The sequence below is a fragment of the Sorex fumeus genome, unplaced genomic scaffold, assembly GCF_029834395.1.
Source record: "Sorex fumeus unplaced genomic scaffold, SorFum_2.1 ptg000051l, whole genome shotgun sequence".
Classification (NCBI taxonomy): Eukaryota; Metazoa; Chordata; class Mammalia; order Eulipotyphla; family Soricidae; genus Sorex; species Sorex fumeus.
Window position 1 is genome coordinate 1,253,134 of NW_026606108.1, and position 24,765 is coordinate 1,277,898.

Sequence of the window (24,765 nt, forward strand, 5' to 3'; positions counted from 1 at the left end):
TCATTTTTTCCTAATAGCTGCATAGTATTCCATTGTGTAAATGTGCCATAGTTTCTTTAAGAAAGCCAGATGTCATCTGGGCCTCTTTATTTGTGAAAATGCATACCATCTTCCTGTCTCACCCTGATCCCTGGCCCGGGGCTGGGGGAATGCTGTGACCTCAAACACCGTGCCAGTAATGCCCTGGGGCCTACACAGGTGCCTGACATGTTGAGTCAAGCATTCACCTGTGTCAAAGGCTTTGGATCCTTAGGTGTTTGAAGGTGAAATGGTTCTCTTTTTTTTTCTTTTTTTTTTCTTTTTGCGTTTTGGGTCACACCCAGCATGCACAGGGGTTACTCCTGGTTCATTTCATGCACTCAGGAATTACTCCTGGCAGTAATTCCGTATGGGGGACCATACGGAATGCAGGGAATTGAACCTGGGTTCGGCAAGGCAAGCGCCCTACCCGCTGTGCTATTGCTCTAGCCCCTCTTTTTAAATTTTATTCCAGGCACTTACAAGACTATGTGACATATAGCTAGCTCTATTAGAGAGGGCTGTAACTAATATCCGAGGCCTAGAAAGTCCTCCTCAGAACTTGACCTGAAAGATACAAGTAATCGAGCAGCTGATTTCACTCTTAAGGATATTTTGAGGGAAAAGTTTGGTTTTTCTACAAGAGTTGATCAATTTAAGACTAATTTTAAAAATGAGACTGGCTGGTGAGTTAAGACCCTTGCCTAAACAAGTTATTGATGCTGGCTTGATCCTCAGCAGCCCATGGTCACCCAATATGCCTTAGAGCATCACCAGGTATGACCTAAATTTTTTTTTTAAAAGCGCTTTTTCAAATGTACTTACATTGCAGAGTAAGAGAATTCTGTTGTCAACAGCCCTTAGATGAAGATGTGTCTTTTCTGTTAAAGGCTGTATCTGGAGCAGAGTGACTTTCAGGAGCAGTTCGCTGGTGGACACATCTCTGTGGACAGGTCGTCAGAATCCGTCACATGCCAGACCTTTGAGCTGACGCTGAGGTCTTGCCTCTACCCTCATATTGACAGGCAGTATCTCGATTGCTGTGGCAACCTCATGCGGACCCTGAAAAAAGATTACAGGTACAAGGGGAGTTACTTTCAGAAGCAGCCCCAAGTTTGCTAGTTGTGAAACACAAGTGAAGTTACTTGAAGACTTTCAAGTTTCAAGTTTTGGTTAAAATAGGTAGTGGTTATGTAATTTTTCTTTGAGAGTCACCAAATTAACTATCAAAGTTTTCTTAACTATGTTTGAAATTTAGTTCTTCAGTTATTTCTGAGAATTCATCCTTAAAGAAATAGAGAAAAGGGGCTGGAGCGAAGGTACAGCAGGTAGGGCGTTTGCCTTGCACACGGCTGACCCGGGTTCAAATTCCCAGCATCCCATATGGTCCCCCAAGCACCGCCAGGAGTAATTCCTGAGCGCAGAGTCAGGAGTAACCCCTGAGCATCGCTGGGTGTGACCCAAAAAGCATACGTACCAGGGTCACTGTCGGGGCCAGAGCAGTGGTAGCACAGCAGCTAGGGCGTTTGCCTTGCAGGCAACTGACCTAGGATGCTGGCGCCTGAGCACTGCTCACTTGGCCCCCCAAACCTCTGTCACTGTAATGGTATTACATGAAACTGCTGATTCTGATGCTTCTCTCAGACCTTCTTCTCACTTCCTCTTCACTTAGGTTGGTTGAATACTTGCAGGCCATGAGAAATTTTTTCTTAATGGAAGGTGGTGATACTATGTATGACTTCTACACATCCATCTTTGATAAGATCCGAGAGGAAACCTGGCAGAATGTGTCTTTCCTTAACGCCCAACTCCAGGATGCAGTCGCACAGCGCTACCCAGAAGACAGTGCACGGTGAGTGTGGAAGGCACCTCCTGAGTATCAGCGGGTTATTTTAAGGTATTTCTGAACTTTGCTATTGTTTTACACTTTGGAGAACTGAGGGCACCAGAGAGATGGTCCAGAATAGTAAAGTGCTTGCCTGGCACGAGTTGCGCGGGCGGCACCCAGTGGCTTTCTTCAGCTGTCGTGTGTCCTCTCCTGCCCTGTCCTGTTCCTTTGGTCAGGGCCCCCTGCTGCTCTCCTGCCTGAGAACCTCTAGCTCCTGCATGCCTCTGTTGCTGCCACCTCTGGCCACTCTCTGGCTCCTGGTGGCACCGTGAACAGAGGCCCTTTATATCCAGACACACAGACATGCCAGGCAGGACCACTCCAGGGGACAGGGCTGTGCCTTCTGCATGCCCCAGAAGCCAGCAGTGTCCCCCAGTCCTGCCAGGCCAACCACAGGGACTGTGTGTGGCCAGGGGCCCAACACCCCCGGGGTAGGTAAGGCACTCAGCTCTCTTGCCTGCGGGTACCAGGAGGACCCGCCTTCTCATCGTGACATGGGCAGAACTGTTGCTGGCTGCCCTCATTCTTCCTGCATCACCTGTCCATCCCTGGCAGCTCTGTAAACCTGGCTGCTTGCTCCCACCTTGGCTCTCGCCCCTTCTGGGGCCCCATTCAGCATCCCCACTTGGTGCCCCCTGCAGAGGGATTGGGCATGAGCCTGCCTTGCGGACATGTGCCTGGCCCTGCCCCCCAGGAGCTGTTCTGCCTATTTTTCACTGGGGTGAAGGTGCAAGTTCCAGCTCTGCGCTGTCTGCCAGCTCAGCCATTTCTCACTTGGAGAGGGCCTTGGGGTCCCCCTAGTCCACTTCCTGAGAAACAGAATGTGGATTTTGGGATCATCTGGCCCCTGGAGAGCAGCTCTTTCCATGTGCTTCTTTCGGTACAATTCTGCAAGCCAAATACCAGTGCTCTGCTGTGCCTGCCTGTTTGGAGGTGGCTCCTGGGGACTTGTTGTTCCGGGATGAACACTGTCCGGAAGGACAGTGGCCAGAGAAATGTCAGTTACCATAGTTTAATTCCGGAAAACAGCTCCTTTTGGTTCCCAAAACCAAATCCTGTGTAAAGCAGAGCAGCTTTAGACACGGACTAACTACTTTCCGTGCTTTATAATGAGCTGTGCCCTAGCTAGTCTCGGCATGCCCAGCACACAGCTCAGGCCCATGGCCTGGGTTAGTCACTTTTATTCTCAGAGTCACCTCTAGAGTAGCAGCAAGAAGGCCGAAGGTGAAGGTAGTGTCCATGTGAGAGGTGCAGCCCTGTCTTGTCAGCACACTTGCCATGTGTCTCCCATCTCCTCCCATCCAGGGTGGGAGAGCCTCTTGGCCTGGTACCTAACTGTGACCAGAGTCAAGCCCCCAGCACATCTCTGTGCTCTGTCTCCCTTTGTTCGGGCTGGCCACACCCCGTGATGCTCGGGATACTCCTGCACTCAGGAATCACCCTGTTGGTGCTCGGGAAACCATTATAGGATGCCAGGGATTGAACCCAGGTTGGCCATATGCAAGGCAAACACCCTGCCCACTGTACAATTGCTTCGGCCCATGCACCTCTTACTTCTGTTGCCCACCAGCAGTGATCTCTGAGCACAGAGGCAGAGTTAAGCTCTGAGCATAACCAGGTAATACAGGTCTATATTGGAATATTAGTCTGAATTTTATGAAATAGTATAATTTATACTGTCACTGTCCTCCCGTTGTTCATCTATTTGCTCGAGTGGCCCCAATTACATTGTGAGACTTGTTAAAAATTTATACTATGGAGTATAAATATATACGAAATAGTATAGTTTATATATACCATGATAATAAATGTTAAAATATTGAGAGTTTTTAAAAGAATAATTTTGGTGAGCAGAGTACTTACACAAACAAAAACTAAAGTTTCTTCTTCTAGTCTGTCCATAGCTTTTGAAAATGTTGACACAGCCAAAAAGAAACTTCCTGTTCATATCTTAGATGGCTTGACCCTCAGCTACAAGGTATGCATTGATATTCTTTATTAAAAAAACAAATGTTGGGGCTGGAGCGATAACATAGAGGGAGGGTGTTTAGCTTACACGCGGCCGACCCGGGTTCGATTCCCAGCATCCTATATGGTCCGCCAAGCACTACCAGGAGTAATCCCTGTGCATCACTGGGTGTGAGCCAAAAGCAAAAACACAAAAGTGTTGTCCTCTAAGATTAAAGCTTGCAAGCACTAGGTTACTTCCTATTCTGATTTTCTGGGGTTCCCTCCAATAGGTTCCATGGCCTGTGGATATTGTTATAAGCCTGGAATGCCAAAAAATTTATAATCAAGTATTCCTTCTCTTACTGCAAATAAAGTGGGCAAAATACAGTCTGGATGTTTTGCTATTTGGAGGTAAGATATTTTCAGTAAATAAATACATTTTAATTTTGGCCTCATATTTAAAAAGGTGCTTGTTATTTTGGTCACATTTTTTGTGTGTGTGTATATAGAAATATCCAGATTGAAAAATAAATATCCAGATACGTGTACTTACAGCAACAGTTTCACAGATCTCATAATTAACTTCCCTGAGTGAAGCAAAATAGTGTGATTAGGAATTTAGCCAAATTACATACAATGTTTTCCTTTTCTTGAGGTTATGTTGGTGTGAAACTCCGTATGTGTGTTAAGGGTTCAGTTTCACAGCTCTTCAAAATCCATGTTCTAGCACACAGCTGTCTCCAAAGCACTGGCAGCACCCCAGCCCTTGGGCTTCTCCCCTCTTGTTCGCACTCCTTGCCCCTGTGGTCTCCAAGTGCCTGTTTGTCTGGCTTTTGTTTGGGCCACATTGGCAGTGCTTGGGGGTCCCTCAGGCATCCTCCATGATCCTTATCTCTCCCCTTGCTTTGCTTCTTATGTCTCACATGAGGTCACCCAAAATTCATCTTTCCCCTGATGTATTTTATTTTATGAATACTCCGGTTTATGGTTTGGACTCCACTGTCCAGTTCTTCATACATTTTCTGTTAACTTTTGTACATGAAGTTAGATATTCTTTCTTTTGCATATAGCTAACCAGTTTTCCAATCACCACTGGTTAAAGACACTTCCCTTTCTACATTTCAGGCTTTTGGCCTCTGTAGTAAATTCAGTCTCTACTGATGAGGATTAATTCTTGAGAGCTCGCTTATGTTCCTTTCATCTGTGTGTCCGCCCTTTTCCAGTACCGTCCTATTCTCCATTGCCGTAGCTGTGCAGTGTGGCTGGAACCTGTGGGGGAGAGAAGTGGCGCCTTAGTTCTTTTGTCTAGGGATTCCTTAGACTGTGCCGAGGGCTTGGGAGTCCACCCAGAATTTAGCAACATTCACTCCAGTTTCGTATGGAATTGCATTGAGTTCTTACATAGTTTTAGGTAAGATAGTCATTTTGGAGTTCTTCTAAATGACATTTGTGGGATTATTTTTCTTTTTGATGCCATTATAAACTTATCTTTTACTGGGCAGAGATTACAAGGTTCAAGGGTTCGGGGGGCTTCTCCCAGCAGTACTTGGCCTGGCTTCAGGCCTTCCCTGGTCCAGCAGTGCTGGAGCCTCCTGCACGTCCAGCCCAGCCCTGCAGCTGTCAGTGTTTATTTGTGTTTATTTCCTAGTTTGTCGTTTGCATGTAGAAGTGCCGCAGGCTTGGTGGATTGATTTGGAGCCTGCACTTACTGTTTCTAATAGGTTTTCCGTGTAGTCTTTAGGGTTTTCAATTAACATCACCTGCACATAGTGGTAGTTTCACATTTCCACTTTATTTTCATTTTATTTCTTTTTCTTGTCTAATTACTCTGTCTGCATCTTCCAGTGCTGTGTCGATTTATAATGATGAGAGTGAACATCTTGTTCCTGATACAAGAAGAAAGGCTTAAAGGTTTTTTTTGTTTGTTTTGTTTTGTTTTTGTTTTTTTTATCTTTTTGGGTCACACTCAGCAGTACCCAGGATTTACTCCTGGCTCTGCACTCAGGAATTGTTCCTGGCGGTGCTTGGAGGACCATATGGGATGCTGGGAATTGAACCCAGGTTGGCCGAGTGCAAGGCAAACACACTACCCGCTGTGCTATCATTTCAGCCCCAAGGCTTAAGGTTTTTCACCATTAAATCACTAAATAGGATGCTTAACCATGAGATTGTATAATGCCCACACGATGTTGAGATATATTTCTTCTTTCCTCATTGTGTGGAGTTTTTATCATAAGTAATGTTGAATCTGGTGAGAAAAAACTTTTTGTTGATAGATATGAATGTTGATAGATTTTTGCCTTCCCTTTTTAACCTTTTACAGAAAAGGCTAGTGCTGCCGAGAAACCACAACTCAGAGCAGGGCTCAGCAGTGAGCAGGACACAGCCGCCCCAGGTGGGCCTCGGAAAGAGCCAGTGAGACAGCGGATCCATCGTATGTTCCTCTTACGCGTGAAGCTCATGCACTTTGTGAACAGCTTACACAACTACATCATGACCAGGGTTCGTGTCTGCCTGCCCTCCTTAGAGCCTGCTTTCCCACTGTGGCCGCATCAGAAACATGATCATGCATAAGCATGGCTGTGGGGGAAACAGCTTTGGACCGGTCAGAGTGTGGAGGCGCTGCCTTACAGGCACTGTGGCCCTTGCCTCGGGCCATCCAGGGCTCCTCTTGGGGAAGAGCCTGCTGAGCGTTGGGTCTCCTCTGCCCTGGGGAGCAGCTCCTCTGCAGTGACACCTGGGTGAGGCCATTGTGCCGCGTAAGGATGAGAGTAGCGGGTTTCATGCTCTTTCCTTTGGGGGTGGGCAGTGGCAAAGGCAGTTCTCTGCCAGCCGTGCCAGCAGCTCTGTGCTCGGATGCAGCCGGGAATCCCCCAGCCACCTTGGCAGTGCTCAGAGGCCTCTGGGCTGCAGCCTGTGGGCTGGTATCCTTGAAGGTTTTAACCACTGTTCTGCCTCTCTCTCACTCCTGAAAGTTTTCCTTTAGAAACAAGAAAACTTATTTTAAAGTAAATGATACTTCTCACCTTTCTTAAAAGTGGTTCTAGAAAAAGTTCTCAAAAGAGTTCAGGGCCAGAGCGATATAGTACAGCAGACAGGGTGATTGCCTTGTGTGTGTTAGACCCAGGTTTGATTCTAGCACCTCATATGATCCCCTGAGCCAGGAATAAACGCTGAGCACTGCCAGGTATGCCCCAAAAAAGGGAAAAAAAGGGGGGGGAAAAGAAAAAGAAGAAATAGTTCTATGCAACAGATTTAACTGATAATGTGGAAGTCAGTGCATTTTCTGTGTGGTTGATGTGCTAGCTGGTGCTCACAGGGACGGTGAGTGAGAAGGAGGCATGGACTGATTGTGAGAGCCCACGCCCCCACCCCCCAGTGCCTTGACCAGAACCTACCTTCAAAGAGGGAGACCTTGTTGGCCTTAGGTGTTGTGGCCAATTTAGGAGAATAGAGGAGACCAGTGATAAGTTTTCTGTCTGGTCCTCAAAGAAGGCATGTTGATAGACTTTGGCATCAGTCCACAAAGAACGCCTCTGCTGAAAAAACTTTCTGTTTTCCCCTCCAAGATTCTTCACAGTACGGGGCTGGAGTTCCAGCATCAGGTTGAGGAAGCCAAGGATTTGGATCAGCTGATTAAAATCCACTACAGATACCTGTCAACCATCCATGACCGGTGTCTGCTGAGAGAGAAGGTGCGTGCGATGCCCCCTGCACACTGGGCCGTTGAGGCTGGCTGAGGGCAGGTTGGCTTGCTGAGTTTTTATTCTGGAGAATAATCTTCCATGCAAGCACCAGATTGAGTGAGCTTGCAAACTTGGACCATATGGCTGGAAGTTGCATTGAAGGGAAGAGAAAAGAACTCGTGGGACTTTTTACACTGTACTTGGACTCTTTGGGATACTAACTCTGCAGTTGTGGAATACCAGTGCCTCAGTCACATCAACACATCAGCATTTCAGTCACACTGGTGTTTCAGTCACACTAGCACCTCAGTCACACCAGTGCTTCAGTCACGCCAGTGCCCCAGTTACACCTGTATCTCGTTTACACCAGTGCTTCAGCCACGCTAGTGCTACAGTCATACCAGTGCTTTAGTGGGGAATTGCAGCCAGCCTCAGGTAACTCTGACATGAAATCATCTCACAGCCTCTGCAGTACTGTCCCAGTTCACTGGGGAGTGAAGTGGCCATCCCAGAAAGGCTCTGCTACAATTCCAGACTTGGAGTCTGGTGAGGGTTCAAGCCCTGTCTCAGTGGGGGTCTCACCCATGCCTTACACGGAAAGGGGCTGACAGCCTTGCCGGGCTCTCCTGAATTAAGTGATGTCAGCATAGGTGACTGACCCTCAGACAGAGACAGTGACTGACATGACTCTGGTCTTCAGGTCAGCTTTGTGAAGGAGGCCATCATGAAGGTGTTGAACTTGGCGCTCATGTTCGCAGATGGCTGGCAGGCTGGCCTGGGTAGCTGGCGGTAAGTATGGGCCTTATGCAGCCTCGAGTCTTTCCAGCTTCCCTTTTAACTGACTTCATGCTATAGCCTTTCCTTCCATACTAGCACCACATCATGTAGCACTTAGACATGAACTGTTCATTTTTCTGGAGCTGTGTGCAAGGCAGGTGCTCTACCTACCGTAATACCTCTCTGCCCCGTAAAATAGCATTTACATTTAGCATTTTATATCTTTAACATATTGGTGCTGATGTGTACCATTGATGGTCACGCTTGGGTGTGGTTTCATTAACACAAATTGCGATGCCAGAGTCAACGCATTGATCTGTTTCTTCTTGTAGAAGAGAAGTACAAGTGAAAAACAAAAACAGAACCATGGAAAGGAAGGGGTCAGGGCCCAGTCCTCCTGCCATCCCGAATTTATATCCACACGAGTTTTTCAAACACGTGCAAAGGTTTCTTTAAAAGTTGGTAGGACTGACAGGCAGGCTGGGGGCCAGGAGGGAACCTGGGGACATCGTAGGAGGAAGGAGACACTTGAGATTGGTGTTGAACATCGTATGCCTGAAATTCTGTGAGCATAACCATGTAAATTGTGATACCTTTACTGTCACTGCCCTCCTGTTCATCGATTTGCTAGAGCAGGCCCAGTAACGTCTTCATTGTGACACTTGCTACTGTGTTTTGGCATATCAAATATGTCACAAGTAGCTTGCCAGGCTTTGCCGTGCGGGCGAAATACTCTCGGTAGCTTGCCGGGCTCTCCGAGAGGGGCAGAGGAATTGAACCTGAGTCTGCCGGGTCGGCCACATGCAAGGCAAATGCCCTACCCACTGTGCTATCGCTACAGCCCGCCATACCTTAGTATCTTAAAAAAATTTTAAGGGGCTGGAGCGATAGCACAGCGGGTAGGGCGTTTGCCTTGCACGCACCCACCCAGGTTCAATTCCCAGTATCCCATATGGTCCCCTGAGCACCGCCAGGAGTAACCCCTGTGCATCATTGGGTGTAAACCAAAAAAGGGGGAAATTTTTTTTTAAATATTTTTCAAAAATCAAAAGATGCAGAGTATTTTGTTTTATTTTTAAACGTTTCAAAAAGTTAAAGTACACTTGAAATCACCACACAGAAATTTGTAGCTGACCTGTGTGCTTCCTCTGCACTCTCTCCCCTAGGATGGAGTCTATAGAGAAGATGGAGTCTGATTTTAAAAACTGCCATCTGTTTCTTGTGACCATCCTGAATAAAGCCGTCTGTCGAGGATCCTTTCCCCACTGTGAGTACCCTGTGAGAATACGACCATGCCAGCCCAGTGTCCTGGTTACTCGGTGTGTTTTTTTGTTCAAGGCTTGGCCTTATGAACAGTCAGGAGTTTTTCACTGTTTTCCAGCCTGAGAAGTCCCTCAGTGTTTGTTCAAGGCTTTGATTTGTTTTGAGGGATGCAGTGGGGTGCACACGGATCAGATGTGACGCATGCTTCCTAATCTGCAAGTCATTTTTTGGGCCTGTGGACTTTTGACCACAGAGATGGCAGAAGAAACTTTGTTCCTACTTTCCAGGCAGGCTTGTCACTGCTCCTTTCAGAAGCCTCGGTGGACTTCAGGGTCTTCTCCATAGCAGTTTCAAAGCTACTTGGGCTGCTTCTTCCTCCAGAGAAGCAGCCGTAGGCCTGACAACTCAGAACACAAGTGAGGGGGCCAGAGTGGTGGTGGGGGGGGGCTGATACAGAGCCAGAGTCAGCCCTGAGCACCACTGGGGGTGGCCCCATAAAAACAGAAAATACAGTGTGAGCTGACGAGGCCTGAGGGGTGAGTCACAGCAGAAGAAGCTGTGGGATCTGTGGACACAGGACAAAGCACAGTCTGTCAGCTTTGGTTGGGGGGGGGGGAAACACTTCACCTTTCTGCATTTTCCAACTCTGTTCTACTCACAGAGTCACTGAATGTCTGTTAAAACAGTCAGGAGAAGCACTGGTGATCAGTATGCAGGGTTGTTCTGCTGGTAGCTAGACATGGCATTTTGTTAAAGCTGGCTCCAGGTTTTGTGACATATGGGACAAATGTGATTCGTTCATCGAAGTGCCCAGAGATTTGTTTCCAGAATGAAAAAGAGCTAAAATAGAACTAAATGATAGCTTTTTGATTCGGATTTAATAATTGCCATCTTTATTCAATTTTAAAAATAGCATTTACTTTAAGGTAAGAATGTTGTTTGAATATATTAAAACTTTACTTGGACATATTCAAACTTAACTGTTTTTACCTTATCTTTATTCTTTCCACAGTGGAATCTCTAGCTCTGTCACTCATGGCTGGCATGGAACAGAGTTAAATATCTCCCGTGCACTAAATCACTCATCGCTCTCCATGCATATCCATGTCAGCCACATGCCGGTGAGACAGTAGAAATCTCTGTCTTTGGGTTCTTTGGCCAAGGCTGTAGCTCAGTGGGGGGGCATTTGCCCGCGAGTCTGAGACCACACACCACAGAACAAACCTGATGGAACCTGGGCCTGCTCTCTGGACAGTGGACTCAGAGTTATTTACTCAGAAGCGTCTCAGAGGGTGTACAGAAACCTGTGTAAAATTGTATCAATAATGGAAAGTGTATGTAGGCTATTTATATTTATATTTATATTTCCTACTGTAAGCTATAGATTATGGTATTGATACCTTTGAATGTAAATGATATAGTTTTGAAATGTAATTGTGATATTAAAAATAAATTAGCACTTTGAATTCTTCTGTCCTTTTTGTTGTCACTGGGCTTCTTTGAATTTTACATGTTATCTTTTGTAAAACTACCTTATTTTAGCTTAGTTCGGTGCAAAGAGTTACATTTTTTATTTGGGGGGCAGAGGCTTCCTCAAATGGTGTTCAGGAGGTCTTGGGATCCCACCAGCAATTCTTGGCCAACTTGACTAGTACAAGGGTCCAAAGCTACGATGCCAGGGCTGCCTGTGCTCCCTTCAACCCCCTGCTGCTGGGATCTCCAGGATTGCACCAGCAATATTTGGGGGACACTGGGTACTGCTGGGAATCTGATGCGAGTTGGGTACAGGCTCGGCATGTGTGCCATCTGCTTTAGACTCTCCTCGCCCCGGAGTATACTTTGATGTTTCCAAATGGAGAGTTCACACCAGCACAGGTCACGCGTCGGAGGCAGCCGCCCCGAGGTCCGGCTGTCCTCCATGCTGTTACTTGCCATGTCTTAATGTTTTCCATCTTCTCTGTATAATAAACAGCTGCTGGGTGCAAGGCTGTGGAGCCGCACTGTAGGGTGAAAGGCACTGGACGCGACTCCCATGCCGTAAATAAGCACAGAACACAAAAAGCAGCCTGCCAGGGAAACGGGGAGTGTGGTGGTAGAACCCGCACGGCCCCATCAGCTCCCGCAAAGTCTCCCGAGTTGACACATGGCACAGCGAGGCACATGTTTTAACAGTCTAAGAGCTGAACCCCAGATCCCCCTTGTTGGACAACCCTCAGTCATCATGTAGCACCAGCATGTCCTGTGTGCAGACAGCACAGTCTGAGGCTTTGACAGGGAAATGGGAAGAAATGCCTGAAGGCCTTAACAGCTACTACTAGAGCGCACGGAAATACCGCAGCCCGTCCTGACCAGCCACGGTGAGGTGAGGCCTCGTCCAATCCTGTGGGTCACAGCGCTCCGCTGTGAACATTGATGGTCACACCCACACCCAAGTCGTATCTGGTCTGGTTTGCTCTATGTGCACATGCATGTGTGTGTGGGTGTGGTGTGTTTGTGTATTCGTTTTTGGAATCACCCACCTGGCAGTGTTCAGGGCTTACTCCTAGCTCTATGCTCAGGGATCACTCCTCGTGGGCTTGAGACCCATATGGGAGACTGGGGATCTGTGAGTTTTCACAACACAAGAAGAGGAGCAGTGGAAAGGTTTGCAGTGGTGGGCCCGCACATGGGTAGGAGGTGGCGGTGGAGTTTGGTGGCTGAGAACCTCCTCCCCAGGCTCTTCCGAAGGATGGGCAGCGGGTGAACTCCCCGGCGTTGTCTGATCTCTCCCTTTACGGCACAGTCGTAGTCATTTTGGCCGTAGTCCGGTCAGAGTTCCATCATCCAAATCTCCTCTCAGTCTCCAAAGTCTCAGTTTTCCTCCTCACCCTAAATGTCTTGCCGACCTTCAGGCCCCAACATCTAGTCCTGAGTCTCGTCTTCATCTCCTTCCCAGTGTCTAGTTCCAGAGTCTCGTTTTCGGCACTGTAGCACTGTCCTCCCATTGTTCATCAATTTGCTCGAGCAGGCCCAGTAACATCATGAGACTTGTTACTGTGTTTGGCATGTCGAATATGTCACGGGGAGCTTGCCAGGCTTTTGCCGTGTGGGCGAGATACTCTCAGTAGCTCTCCAAGAGGGGCGGAGGAATTGAACGGCCAACCGGCTGCGTGCAAGGCGTGCACAGCCCCACTCGCTGTGCTATCACTCCAGCCCTCGCCTTGGCATCTTCAACAAGTCTCTCTTGAGCAGCTCTTCTACACATCTTATAACCAGTCCAGTCTGACTCTCATTTCTCGTCTTCCAGTCTCCCTCTGTCCACCCTAGTGTCTCTGGTCTTACTCTGCCGTCTCAGTCTCTGGTCTCTCCCCAAGTGTTACTCCATAATCTCCAGTCTTCAGTCTCCTCATAACCCCTTACAGCACAGTTATATAGGAATCAAGTAGGTAGGGACGCAAAGGTGGGGTTGATTAAATGTTAATGTTCAAACATTAACAAATCAACAAAGAGCGGTAAAGGCTGCTCCTCAAGGACAAAGTCTCATCTAAGGAGGTTACTGGGAGATCCGCCCAAAGGCGGGATTCCTTCCATCCAGGGTGTACTGCTTTCTCCTCAGCTAGTAATCCACTTAAACAGTCATAGTAAATTTACTTCTTGTATTTCTAGCAATGTCATTTTGTATGAGCACAGTAAGAGGTATATTAAGCTTAAGGTTTGGTTCTTCCTGGGGACATCTCACTATATATTACGGACCACAGTCCTCAGGCCAGGTTAGTCTTTCCTAACCCCAGCAGGGTCCTTATTCAGTTACCTCTTTTTGGGTCATGACAGAGTTTACCCATGACCATGCTCTTAACTTATGGTATTAAGTATTATGGCGCTTGGCCTGACCCATTTCCATGCCAGAGTAGCTCACAGCTTGCCCTGGGTCCATCCAGTCCCTCATCAGGACCCTGCTCTTGGAATTCTAGGAACTAAGGGGAACTGAGGCTTAAATCAAGTACATATGGATGCCCAGGAGTAAATATTATTTTGGAGTCAATTAACTCCCATGTTACATAGCATAGCATCAATTGTCATCCTGTGTCTATACAGAAAGGACATTGCTAAGTAAGCCATACAACTAAAATAAAGAGAAAAGCACTCGATCACTTGACTTCCCGTTAATCGTTGATTTGCTCGAGCGGGCGCCAGTAACGTCTCCATTTGTCCCTGTTGCATGCTAGTGTAGCCCAGTGGCGTCTGTTCGCTCAAACCAATCATTCATGATCTTGATGAAGAAGTCTGACCATCTGGTAGGTGGGCGGCCACGCGGTCTTTCCAGTCGGTAACAGCTCTAGTCCAGCGGTCATCTTTAAATCTCATTACGTGACCAGGATCATCCAGGGATCCTATATGGTTTCCCAAGCACCACTGTCACTGTCACTGTCCTCCCGTTGTTCATCGATTTGCTTGAGCGGGCCCAGTAACGTCTCCATTGGAGACTTTGTTGTTACTGTGTCTGGCATATCGAATACGTCACGGGGAGCTTGCCAGGCTCTGCCGTGTGGGCGAGATACTCTCGGTAGCTTGCCGGGCTCTCCGAGAGGGGCGGAGGAATCGAACTCGGGTCGACCATGTTGGCTGCGTGCAAGGCAAATGCCCTACCGCTGTGCTATCGCTCCACCAGGGGTAATTCCTAAGCCCAGAACCAGGAGTTACACTTGAGCAACACCATACATGGCCCCCAATCAAAAAACAACAAATCTTGGCTGGAAAGGTAGTACCACAGGTAAGGTATTTGCCTGAGCACTAAGGCAGGATTATCCCCTGAGCACCACCTGGTTTGGCCCATAAACCGAACAACAGTTGAGGGAGGGCTGGCTATCCAGCAAGGATGTGGTTTGGCTGTTTTGCTTTGTTTTGTTTTGTTGCTTTTTTGGGCATTCCGGAAATGCTCAGGGGTTCCTCCTGGCACTCTGCACTCAGGAGTTACTTGGCACTCAGGAATTAGTCCTGGTAGTGCTCAGGGGACTATATGGGATGCCGGGGATTGAACCCAAGGTCAGCTGCATGCAAGGCAAACGCCCTACCCACTATACTATCTCTCTGGCCTGGTTTGGTGGCTTTGTTTTAGGTTCACAACAAAACAGCTCTTGAGACTGGAGCTATGGTATGGCTGCAGCAAGTAAGGTGGTTGCCTTCTGTGTGGCCAGTCCTGGTTCGACCCACCAAACCATCAGATCCCCCAAGTGCTGTAAGCACCGGGTAAGGCACCATGCAAGCACCTGACCGAAGCTCAATCTTTGTGTTTTGTTTGTTTGTTTTTTGCTTTTTGGGTCACATCCAGCGATGTGCAAGGGTTCCTCCTAGCTCTGCATTCAGGAATTACTCCCGGCGATGCTTGGAGAACCATATGGGATGCCGGGGATTGAACCCAGGTTGGCCGCACATGCAAGGCAAACGTCCGACCCGCTGTACGACTGCTCCGGTCCCCCAACTTCAATCTTTGGCTTCTCCCCGAGTCCACCAGATCCCTGTGCTGGGAGCCAGGAGTCAGCCCTGAACCTGACCAGGTATGGCCCCCAAATGGAAAAGACCAGGATTTTCAGGCAGGCAGCATCCGGAGTCGACGCCGGCACGTGCCACACATGCTGCCACCCAAAGTGCACTCTGCCACTGCACATGAGCCCTCTTCACCCGTTTCCGTGCTGCCACTCTGGAAGCCCGTTGGGAGAATTCTGCTCTTAAGGCCTGGGGCAAGGGAATGTTACCTGAGATCGGAGAAAGGAAATGCCCATAGCCCTCAGAGCTGCTCTCCGGCAGGGTGGAGGGGGAGGTGGGAAAGCGCTGAAGTCAGCCGTCTCCAGGCGTCCCTCGCCCCAGCACCTTGCCACATCAGCAGGGCTTTAAATGATAGGAGTGTGGGAAGAGCTGCAAGCTGGTCCTTATCCCAGGCGCCTGGAGGGGGAAGCTAGCCAGAGAGGACAAAGGCAAGATCACGGGAAATCAGCCTCTGACACCTCCAGCAGGAGCAGCTGGTGAACAGAACCTACCCTCTGCTACATAAAATGTTGCACTAAAAGCCTCATTATCAACCTCAGTTCCTTTTACCCAGAACATCCTGTCCAACTCCAGCAACAAAATTGCACAGCATGCTCCAAAATAGTCTCAAAGAAACAGCATTTGGACCCCACTCAGGTTGGCAGAGACATTGGAAATCACAAGCTGGGACTCGGAAAGGCTCTGATTAAAATGCTCCACACTCTTATGGGGAAAGTATTCATGATGCCAAAGAGATGGACAGTGAGAGTTGAGTGCGGGCTATTCAGCAAGGATGTGGTTTGGTTTGCTTTGTTTTGTTTTGTTGCTTTTGGGTCACACCCGGCAATGCTCAGGGGGTCCTCCTGGCATCAGCACTCAGGAATTACTCCTGGTGGTGCTCAGGGGACCATATGGGATGCCGGGGATTGAACCCGGGTCAGCTGCGTGCAAGGCAAACACCCTATCTGCAGTACTATCGCTCTGGCCTGGTTTGGCTGTTTGGTTTTGGGGCCACGCATAGCAGTACTCAGGGCTTAGTCCTGGCTTTGTGCTCAGAGATCACTCTTGGCGGGCTCAGGGAACTACACGGGCTGCCGTGAGATTAAACCCGGGTTGGCCAAGTGCACACACTCTATCCGCTGTACCATTACGCCAACCCCAGTCTTACAGCTTTTAAAGATTAAAATGCAAAGTCAGACATTTTCTAATGGCAACAACCTGACTTGGCAAATTGTTCTGACAATGAGAAGTGGCTTTATTGATTACATTAAACAAGGGGGCCATTTACCATAAATCTCAAAGTAATGTATAACTTTGAAAATTTAATGAAGACATATTAAAAGTGTTTGTGATAAACCAACCAGGCAAAAGCATACCCTTTGCTAATGTCTACAATATATATATAAAAAAAAAGAGATGTCAACTTTAAAATGCATTATGGGATCTAAAAGTTTTAGCTAAGGGATAAAGTATCCCAACACCCGCAGCTAGAGGACAGACAATTCCAACAAAGAGACGGGACACATTTCCTGAAAAAACAAACAAACGAACAAAAAGAACAGAAGTTCCAGAGGTGAGAGGTGGGTGAGGACCCCCGTAGAGGTGTGGAGGGAAGGGTCCTTCTGGTTGTTCTGCCCTTGCAAGTGAGTGGCTCTTTAAGCAGGGTGGAAGCTGGGGGACCATCTCCCGCCCTGGGCTGAGGCAGAGAGAGTGGCAGTGTTCTTGTCCTCCGTGGCACCCCTACCTACTCACAAGGAGGCTGAGATGAAATCAGGCTGCCTGGAAGTGTCGCCTTTTCAACTACTTAGATATGCTTTACTTCTGCTATTCCCCTTATCGAAAACTGAGATTGGATCCAAATTCTCTGTCTCAGAAGATTCTCTGCATGCCTCTGCTTGCAGTGAGACACCATAGTCTCTCAAGACTCTCGCTTCTGTTTCTGGTTTGGTTTTCATACCACACCGGTGACGATGCTCAGGGCTCACTCCTGGCGGGCCCAGGGGACCATATAGGGTGCCGGGTATTGAACCTAGGTCAGCTGCATGCAGGGCAAACACTTTAATTGCTGTCCTATCTCTCTGCCATGCTCACTGCTATAGTTAACAAGGCAAGAGAGAGCTTCAAGGAGCACAAGTTTGATCCAGGCACCACATGGTCCCCTGAGCACCATCAGGAGTGACCCCCTGTGCACCACTAGGTGTAGCCTTCTCCATCCCCCCGCCCCAAAAATGATAAGAAAAAACAATGGTATTGACTATGCACAAAAGCCTTGAGGTGGGGCCTGGAGTGGTAGTATTAGCAGGTAGGGCGTTTGCCTTGCACACAGCCAACCTGGGTTCAATCCCCGGCATTCCAGATGGTCCCCTGAGCAGCGCCAGGAGTAATTTCTGAGTACAAAGCCAGGGGTAACCCCTGAGCATCGCAGGTGTGACCCAAAAAGAAAAAAAAAAAGCCTTAGCTGAATTTTAGAGAAGTAAGACATCCTGGAGACCCTGAGGCCTGGGACACTGGCAGAGCACTTGCCTTACATTCAGCTGACCCAGGTTCGATCCCTGGCACCCATATGGTGTTCTGAGTGCTGTCAGGAGTGATCCCTGAGTACAGCGCCAGGAGTAAGTCCTGAGTATCACTGGGTGTGCCCCTCCCCCCCCCAAAAAAAAAACAGGAGAAAAGAGAAAGAAAGAGAAAGGAAGAAAAGAAGGAAGGGAGGGAGGGAGGGGAGGAGGAAGGCAAGAAAGAAGGAAGGAAGGCAGGAAGGAAGGAAAGAAGGAAGGGAGGGAGAGAGGGAAGAGGAAGGCAGGAAAGGAAGAAGGAAGGTAGGGAGGAAGGAAAGTTGGAATGAAGGAAAGAAGGAAGACAGGGAGGAAGGGGGAGGGAGGAAGGAAGGAAAGGAGGAAAGGAGGGAGGGAGAAGGGAGGGAGGAAAGAAGGAAGGAAAGGAGGAAGGCAGGGAGGGAGGTGGGAGGGAGGAAGTGAGGGGATGTCCTAAGGGAGGATGGGGATGTGCCTTCAGACCCGGGGCTGGGGCTGGTGGTGAGATGCCTGTGTCCTGCAGCAGATGAAGAACAGACGGGGCTGAGACGCGACAGCTGAGCCATGTAGGCTGAGAGGAATGTGAGACCTATGCATGCCAGCTCAATCGTGTTCCAACAAGTTTCCCAGGAGTCTGGACCCCCTTCTGCCAGTGGCCTGCGCCTGCACCCACTGCCATTGGGTGCAGGCGTTGGCCACTGCCCACGTAGGTCAGGGGCAGACTCAGGGCTCTGTGTCCTCTCAAACTGAGGGTTGCAACATATATGGAGAAACATTTTTCCATGTTCGTTTTAAAATAAATATCTTTATGGTCTATTGCTAGAGTTAGATTTACTTGTATTTATTTTTGGTTTTGATTTTGAGTTTTGGGCCACACTTAGCAGTGCTAAGGACTTAATCCTTGTTCTGTACTCAGGGATCACTCTTGGTGGGGTTCAGGGGACCATATGGGGTGCTGGAGATTGAACCTGGGTAAGTTGTGTGTAAAGCAAATGCCTTCTTCTCTGTACTACCTCTCCAGCCTCATCCTGACTTGTTTTATTTACCTGTCTCCCTAGGGCTGTGTGTGTGTGTGTGTGTGTGTGTGTGTGTGTGTGTGTGTGTTTCTCTTATAGAAAAGGGCTGCAGACAAGAGTTTAAGAAGCTCTGGCTTCAGGGCTGGAGCAGGTAGGGTGTTGCCTTGCACACGGCTGACCTGGGTTCAATTTGCAGCATCCCATATGGTCCCCTGAGCACCACCAGGAGTAATTCCTGAGTGCATGAACTAGGAGTAACCCGTGTGCATAGCTTGCTGTGACCCAAAAAGCAAAAAAAAAAAAAAACAAAAAACCAAAAAACCAAAAAAACAATTTTGGACCTCCACCACCATAGTATGTAGTGTCTTTCCAGCCCCGGCGGTTCAGCCCCCCACAGGCCACCGTGAGCCCCGAGAACTGACCTGCTACCGACATTCCCATCCAAAGGAGTCACGTCCCGGGCTGTAGGATTGTGTCTAGACGATCCAGTAAACTTGCAAAGTTTGCAAAAAAAAAAAAAAAGCTCTGGCTTTGCCATCTCGTGGACCTGTGGTGGCCGCTGTAGCTGAATATGTCTGTGAGGCTGATGGCCATGAGGCTGGAGGGGGAATACAGGGATTAAGGCACTTGACTGGACGCAGCCAACCCTGGTTCAAGTCCCTGCCACCATGGATGGCCTCATGAGCATTACCAGGGATCACTTCTGCATTTCTGAGCACAGAGCCGGGAGGAGCCCCTGAGCACAGCCAGGCATATCTCAAAAACTCAAAACAAAGAAGACTGTTGTGGTGGCGTTGACAAAGAAAGGACTTTGTTCTAAGATCAGTGGGCAAAGCAACAGGAGGCAAAGCTCCAACGTGTTCCCTGTGCAGAAGCCTCAGAGCGCCCTGACACAGAATGGGCACTGGTGATCAGGGTCTGGTTCCCCGATACTCTTGCCACCCAAGGTTGCCACAAGGTCACTTACCAGCCGTGAGCAGAATTTCTTCCTTTCTTTCTTTCTTTCTTTCTTTCTTTCTTTCTTTCTTTCTTTCCTTCCTTCCTTCCTTCCTTCCTTCCTTCTTTCCTTCCTTCCTTTTCTTTGCTTTTCGGGTCACACCCAGTTATGCTCAGGGTTATTTCTGGCTCTGAAATCAGGAATCACTCCTGGCAGTGCTTGGGGTTCCATATGGGATGCTGGAGATTGAACCTGGGTTGGCCTTGTGCGAGGCAAATGCCCTATCTGCTGTACTGTCGTTCCAGCCCCCTTGAGCACAATTTCAGCTTAGCCTAACCATCCATCTGAGGCACCCTTTGTCGACAGGCTGTGAAGCTGACCCAGGTTTGCTAACTCACCCTATAGAGTTAGAAAGATCCTGCTATCAAACCATCACACTAAACAGAAAAGTACAACACCTCTATAAATATAGATGGAACATCCTCAACAAAAATCATCGACAAAATGCTACCCTGAGGAACTGGAGAGATAGTGCACGGGGTAAGGGGCTTGCCTTGCATCCCATCAAATGCAGTGTGCAAATCCTCAGCGCCATGTAATATCCCCAGCAGTGTCAGGAAGGATTCTTGAGCATAAGTGCAAGAAGTAGACCCTGGCCACCAGAAGTGCCCCAAAGGCATACCCTTCCAAATAATAAGAGGCCTGAGAATCTGACTCATGCAGTGGAGCACAGGCCTTGCAGGTGTGGGGCTCTGGGTTGATCGCTGCACTGTGAGTACCACAACAATTTTCTTAATGCAAAAAGCACTGACCAATCTTGTCCACATATATTAAAGACTAGGGAGATGCTCAAAGGGCTGGAGCACTGAGACAGGAGTAGCCCCCAGCACTGCTGCTGGGACTGGTCCCCAAAGAACAAACAAATAGGTAAAAGCATTGTGTACTATTCTTCAGCAGGATTTAGTCCAGTGGTTTAAATAAGAAAATCAATGGACTAAACCACATTAATTGAACGAAGGATAAAAACTGAAGTGTTCTCATTAACTCAGAAGAAAAGTGACAAAATGCAATGTATTTTCATGATTCAAGAGAAAACAACAACAAACTAAGTGCAGAAGAGAACTGTCTCAACCTTGGGGCACAGATGAAAAACCCACATCTAACATCACTCAATCAGGAAGGGGTGGAAATGTTCTCCCTACATTGAGGAACAAGGCAACCTCACCCGCTTTCATCACTTCTGTTCACACTGTACTGGAAATTCTCTCCAGAGCACTGAGTCAAGAAATAGAAAAGGCAGCCAAATTGGAAAGAAGCAATAAAACTGTATCTGTTAACAGATGATGAGGTCTCATGCACACACCAACACACACATGAACACACATACTGTGAGTACTCATAAATGAACTTAGTGAAGGTTCTGGGTATCAGATCAACACGCAAAAATCAATTGTATTTCTATGCGCCAGTAATGAATAATCTAAGGAGGGAATTAAGAGCACCATAAAAACAAATTTAAACAAAGTGTTGAAAGGCCTGTACACTGAAGAATATGAAACATGCTTAAAGAAATTTTAAAAAGGGGCTGGAGAGATAGAACAAGGATTAAGGCACTTAACTTGCATGCAGCCCACTCAGGTTCAAATCCTTGGCACCACATATGGTCCCCCAACACTTCCAGGAGTGATCCCTGAGCACAGAGCCAGAAGTAAGTCCCGAGTACTGCTGGGTGTAGCCCCAAAACTCACCAAATTAAAAAAATCAAAAAATGGAAAGACATGATTTCATATTTGTGAACTGGAAGATGTCAAAACACCCCCAACCACTCTGCGTATTCAATGTGAGCCCTGTTAAGATTCCAATTTCCTGGGGCAAGAGCCATAGCACAGCAGGAGGGCCTTTGCCTTGCATGCAGCTGATTCAGGTTCAATTCCCAGCATCCCATATGGTCCCCTGAGCACCGCCAGGAGTAATTCCTGAGTGCAGAGCCAGGAGGAAGCCCTCAACATCATCGGGTATGACTTCCCTCCCCAAAAGAGAGAAAAGATTCCAATTTCCTTTCTGCAGAAATAGATAAGTCTGATGAAAGAAGAAAAAAAAAAAAAGAAATCTCCAGGACCCACCAAGAGAAAAAGCAGGAAGGATGTAGATAGCTGTCATAGAAACTTATTGAACAAGGAGTATATTTTCTAGATTTTTCTCAATAAACATCTATTCCTTTAATTTAAAAGATTTAATTAAATTTTTTGTTTGTCTCCTTTGGGGCCACACCCAACGGTGTCAGGGGTTCCTCCTGGCTCTGCACTCAGGAATCAGTCCTGGTGGTGCTCAGGAATCATATGAAATGCCAGGGATCAACCCAGGTTGGCAGCACCTAAGGAAAGTCCCTACAACTCTGTGCTGTCTCTCTGGCACCACATCTATTCCTTGTATAACCAGAGTGGGGGAAAGTAGAGGGGAAAAAGGGCTTCTATTTACCTGGTTTGGTTTGGTTGGGAGGTTGCACCAGCTCTGCGGTGGTCACTGGCGGTGCTCAGGGTACTTGGCTTGCTGGGGAGGGACCCACCAGTCCAAACCCTCCGCACTCTGTGCCCCTGTTCGGGTTGCACACACTACAGTGATGCCAAGTGCTATTGGTGATGTTTCCTTTCACCCCCAGGGGTTGTGTGGCTGGGCTGGACGGGGCAGAAACTCAGGAGGGCAGAGGGATGGGAAGACAGGAGAGGCACTGGAATGGAGAACACAGCTCTATTAGCTGGGGACCTGTCCGGAGGTTACTCTCCCAGCTGGGGGGACTTATGTGAAGTAGGGAGGAGGGGCAGCAGCCCTGCCCGAGAAAGAAGTCCACAGCTCCCTCCCCACCTACCTCCATCATCTGGCCAGTGCCTGGGGAGAACTGATGAACCCGCCACGCCAAAGACCCAGTGAGGTCCAGCCCTCACGCCTCCCTAGCCCCACCAAGTGGTCGTCAAGCCGCACCCAGGTTCCACTGGTTCTGCCCTGATTTCTTCTTCTTTTTTTTTTTTTTGCTTTTTTTGGGTCACACCTGGCGATGCACAGGGGTTACTCCTGACTCTGCACTCAGGAGTTACTCCTGGCGCTGCTCAGGGGACCATATGGGATGCTGGGAATCGAACCCCGGTTGGCCACGTGCAAGGCAAATGCCCTACCTGCTGTGCTATAGCTCCAGCCCCTGCCCTGATTTCTTAGGGAGCCCTGAGCACCTACTGGAGAGAAGGATTGCTCTTTTCAGGAAAGAAAAGTCAGTCCTAAATCATACCCAGGCTTTTCCAGGAACACGGCCTTCTTTTCCAGAAAAGAATTTCAGGAGGAATTTCAAATAATGAAGTGAAAGGTTTTTCTTCTTGGCTTTTTGGGTCACATCTGGCAGGGATTTCTCCTGGCTCTGCACTCAGGAATTACTCCTGGCGGTGCGCAGGGGACAATATGGGATGCCAGGGATTGAACCTGGGTCGGCCATGTGCAAGTCAAAGACCCTACCAGCTGTTACTATCGCTCCAGCCCTTATGAAGTGAAAGTTTTATTCCAAGATGATAACAAACTGGAGGAGAGAGAGAGAGAGAGAGAGAGAGAGAGAGAGAGAGAGAGAGAGAGAGAGAGAAACACAGCACCTAGCACCTCCAAGACATAATTAATGCCGGCTTCTCCAGAGCAAAGTGCCAAGAGTCCCCCTGAGATGCAGGCCACCCCCGAATGAAGAAGGACCCCATTTCCTTTGCAAAGTTACTTTTATACAGGTTTTCTCCCAAACTACCCTCCCATGGGACTTTGTTCCTAGATAGAGTCTGAACTACTAAGTGTGGGCAAGGGAGCTTGGAGCTTTGGCTGTCCTAGTGAAGCCTTTGTTCCTGCTGGAATGTCTCTCTGTTGGGGGTCCGACCTTCTCTGGGCCTGTCCTGGGCCAGCTAGAATCTTCTCAGGCCTCAGTGGCCATGTCTTACAAAGTGGCTGGTAATGCATCTTACTGCTTTAGGGCTAGTTACAGAGTAATTTCTTTCAGTTCCATCTTGGTTTCAGGAATTCCTGATAACTCACTGCCCCGCCCCCTCCCCACTCCCCACCCGGGTGGCCTGCCTACTTCACTTGTTCAGCAGCTGCCCCTGCTCCCCCTCCACCCCTTCTCCAGTGTGTGAAAGGCCCAGAAGAAGCCGCTAGAACCAGAATGTTATCCTGTGTTCTTTGGGGATGACAGAGATCCGTGCAGGGGTGGTTACTGGCCCAGAGCACAGCTAGGGGCCGCCCCCCAAACAACAAAGCAGCTGAGTCCTCCCACTTTTCAGAGTGTGTTGCTGGTTCTTATCCACGACGCAATTTGTCTTTTTTTTTCTTGTTCCTTTGGGGCCACTCCTGGTGATGCTAGGGGGCCGCTTCCCATTGCTGCTGAGGGGATCATGTGGAAGTGCTTAGGACTCACTCCTAGCTCTGTGCTTAGGGAATCACTCCTGGTGGGGGCTGGGGGCCCATAAGGGGCGCGGGGTATCCAACCCAGGTCTCCCACGTGCAAGGCAAACGCTCTACCCCCTGCTATAGTTCCGGCCCGTTTCTGTCTTTTAATGGGAGCCCGCATGCACTACTCAAGGATTGAACTGCCCAAGAGCCTCTCATCGTTCCTATCCTTCTTCGGATTCACTCCAGCGTTTCACTTTGTTTCCTCTCGGGTTTTTAGCCGGGGCTTTTAGAAGTCAGGTGTAGCTGTATTTTAAAACGATACAATGTACCTTGAATGTGCGTTCTCTTGCTACGGCGGAACGCCCTCCCCCTCCCTCCTCTGGAGTCTAACTCGCGCGCCAGCCCAGGCAGGGCGAAACGGCAAAGCTTCGGAAGCGTGCGGGCGGGCGCCAGGGGAGCACCCGGACCCAGGCAGCCGGGCAGCGGCGAGAGGGCGCGCCGGGCGCGTGCGGGAAAGCGGCTCTCCCGGCCCCGGCCCGCGCTCCCTCGCCGCCGTCCGCACGTGGGCCCCGACGGCGCCCGCTTGGGCCCGGGCCAGCGCGGAAAGGCGGGCGCCGCCTCTCGGGCGGGGAGCGCGGGGTCCAGCGCGTCGCTCCCGGCGCCTCTCCGGGCCCGCAACTTCTCCCGGACGCCCTGGACCCCGGCGCGCCCCGGGCCGGGGCTGTCCGGAGCCCGCGGCCGCCACCGCCAGGGGGCCTCCGGGCTCCCCGGCCGCCCGGGCGGGGAG

At 49.0% G+C, this 24,765-nt stretch overlaps 1 protein-coding gene across 1 annotated transcript in view; it reads left to right on the forward strand.

Annotated features, from left to right (window-relative positions):
• TUBGCP5 (tubulin gamma complex component 5) overlaps window positions 1–11,058 on the forward strand; it is a 29,391-nt gene extending 18,333 nt beyond the window's left edge. Inside the window, exons 15-23 of the mRNA XM_056124317.1 lie at window positions 909–1,097; window positions 1,691–1,870; window positions 3,800–3,884; window positions 4,147–4,267; window positions 6,180–6,358; window positions 7,426–7,551; window positions 8,243–8,331; window positions 9,486–9,586; window positions 10,595–11,058. Of these exons, the coding sequence (XP_055980292.1) occupies window positions 909–1,097; window positions 1,691–1,870; window positions 3,800–3,884; window positions 4,147–4,267; window positions 6,180–6,358; window positions 7,426–7,551; window positions 8,243–8,331; window positions 9,486–9,586; window positions 10,595–10,641 (1,117 nt within the window). The 3' untranslated portion in view covers window positions 10,642–11,058. The remainder of the gene's footprint in view (window positions 1–908; window positions 1,098–1,690; window positions 1,871–3,799; window positions 3,885–4,146; window positions 4,268–6,179; window positions 6,359–7,425; window positions 7,552–8,242; window positions 8,332–9,485; window positions 9,587–10,594) is intronic.
• Window positions 11,059–24,765: the final 13,707 nt, after the last annotated feature.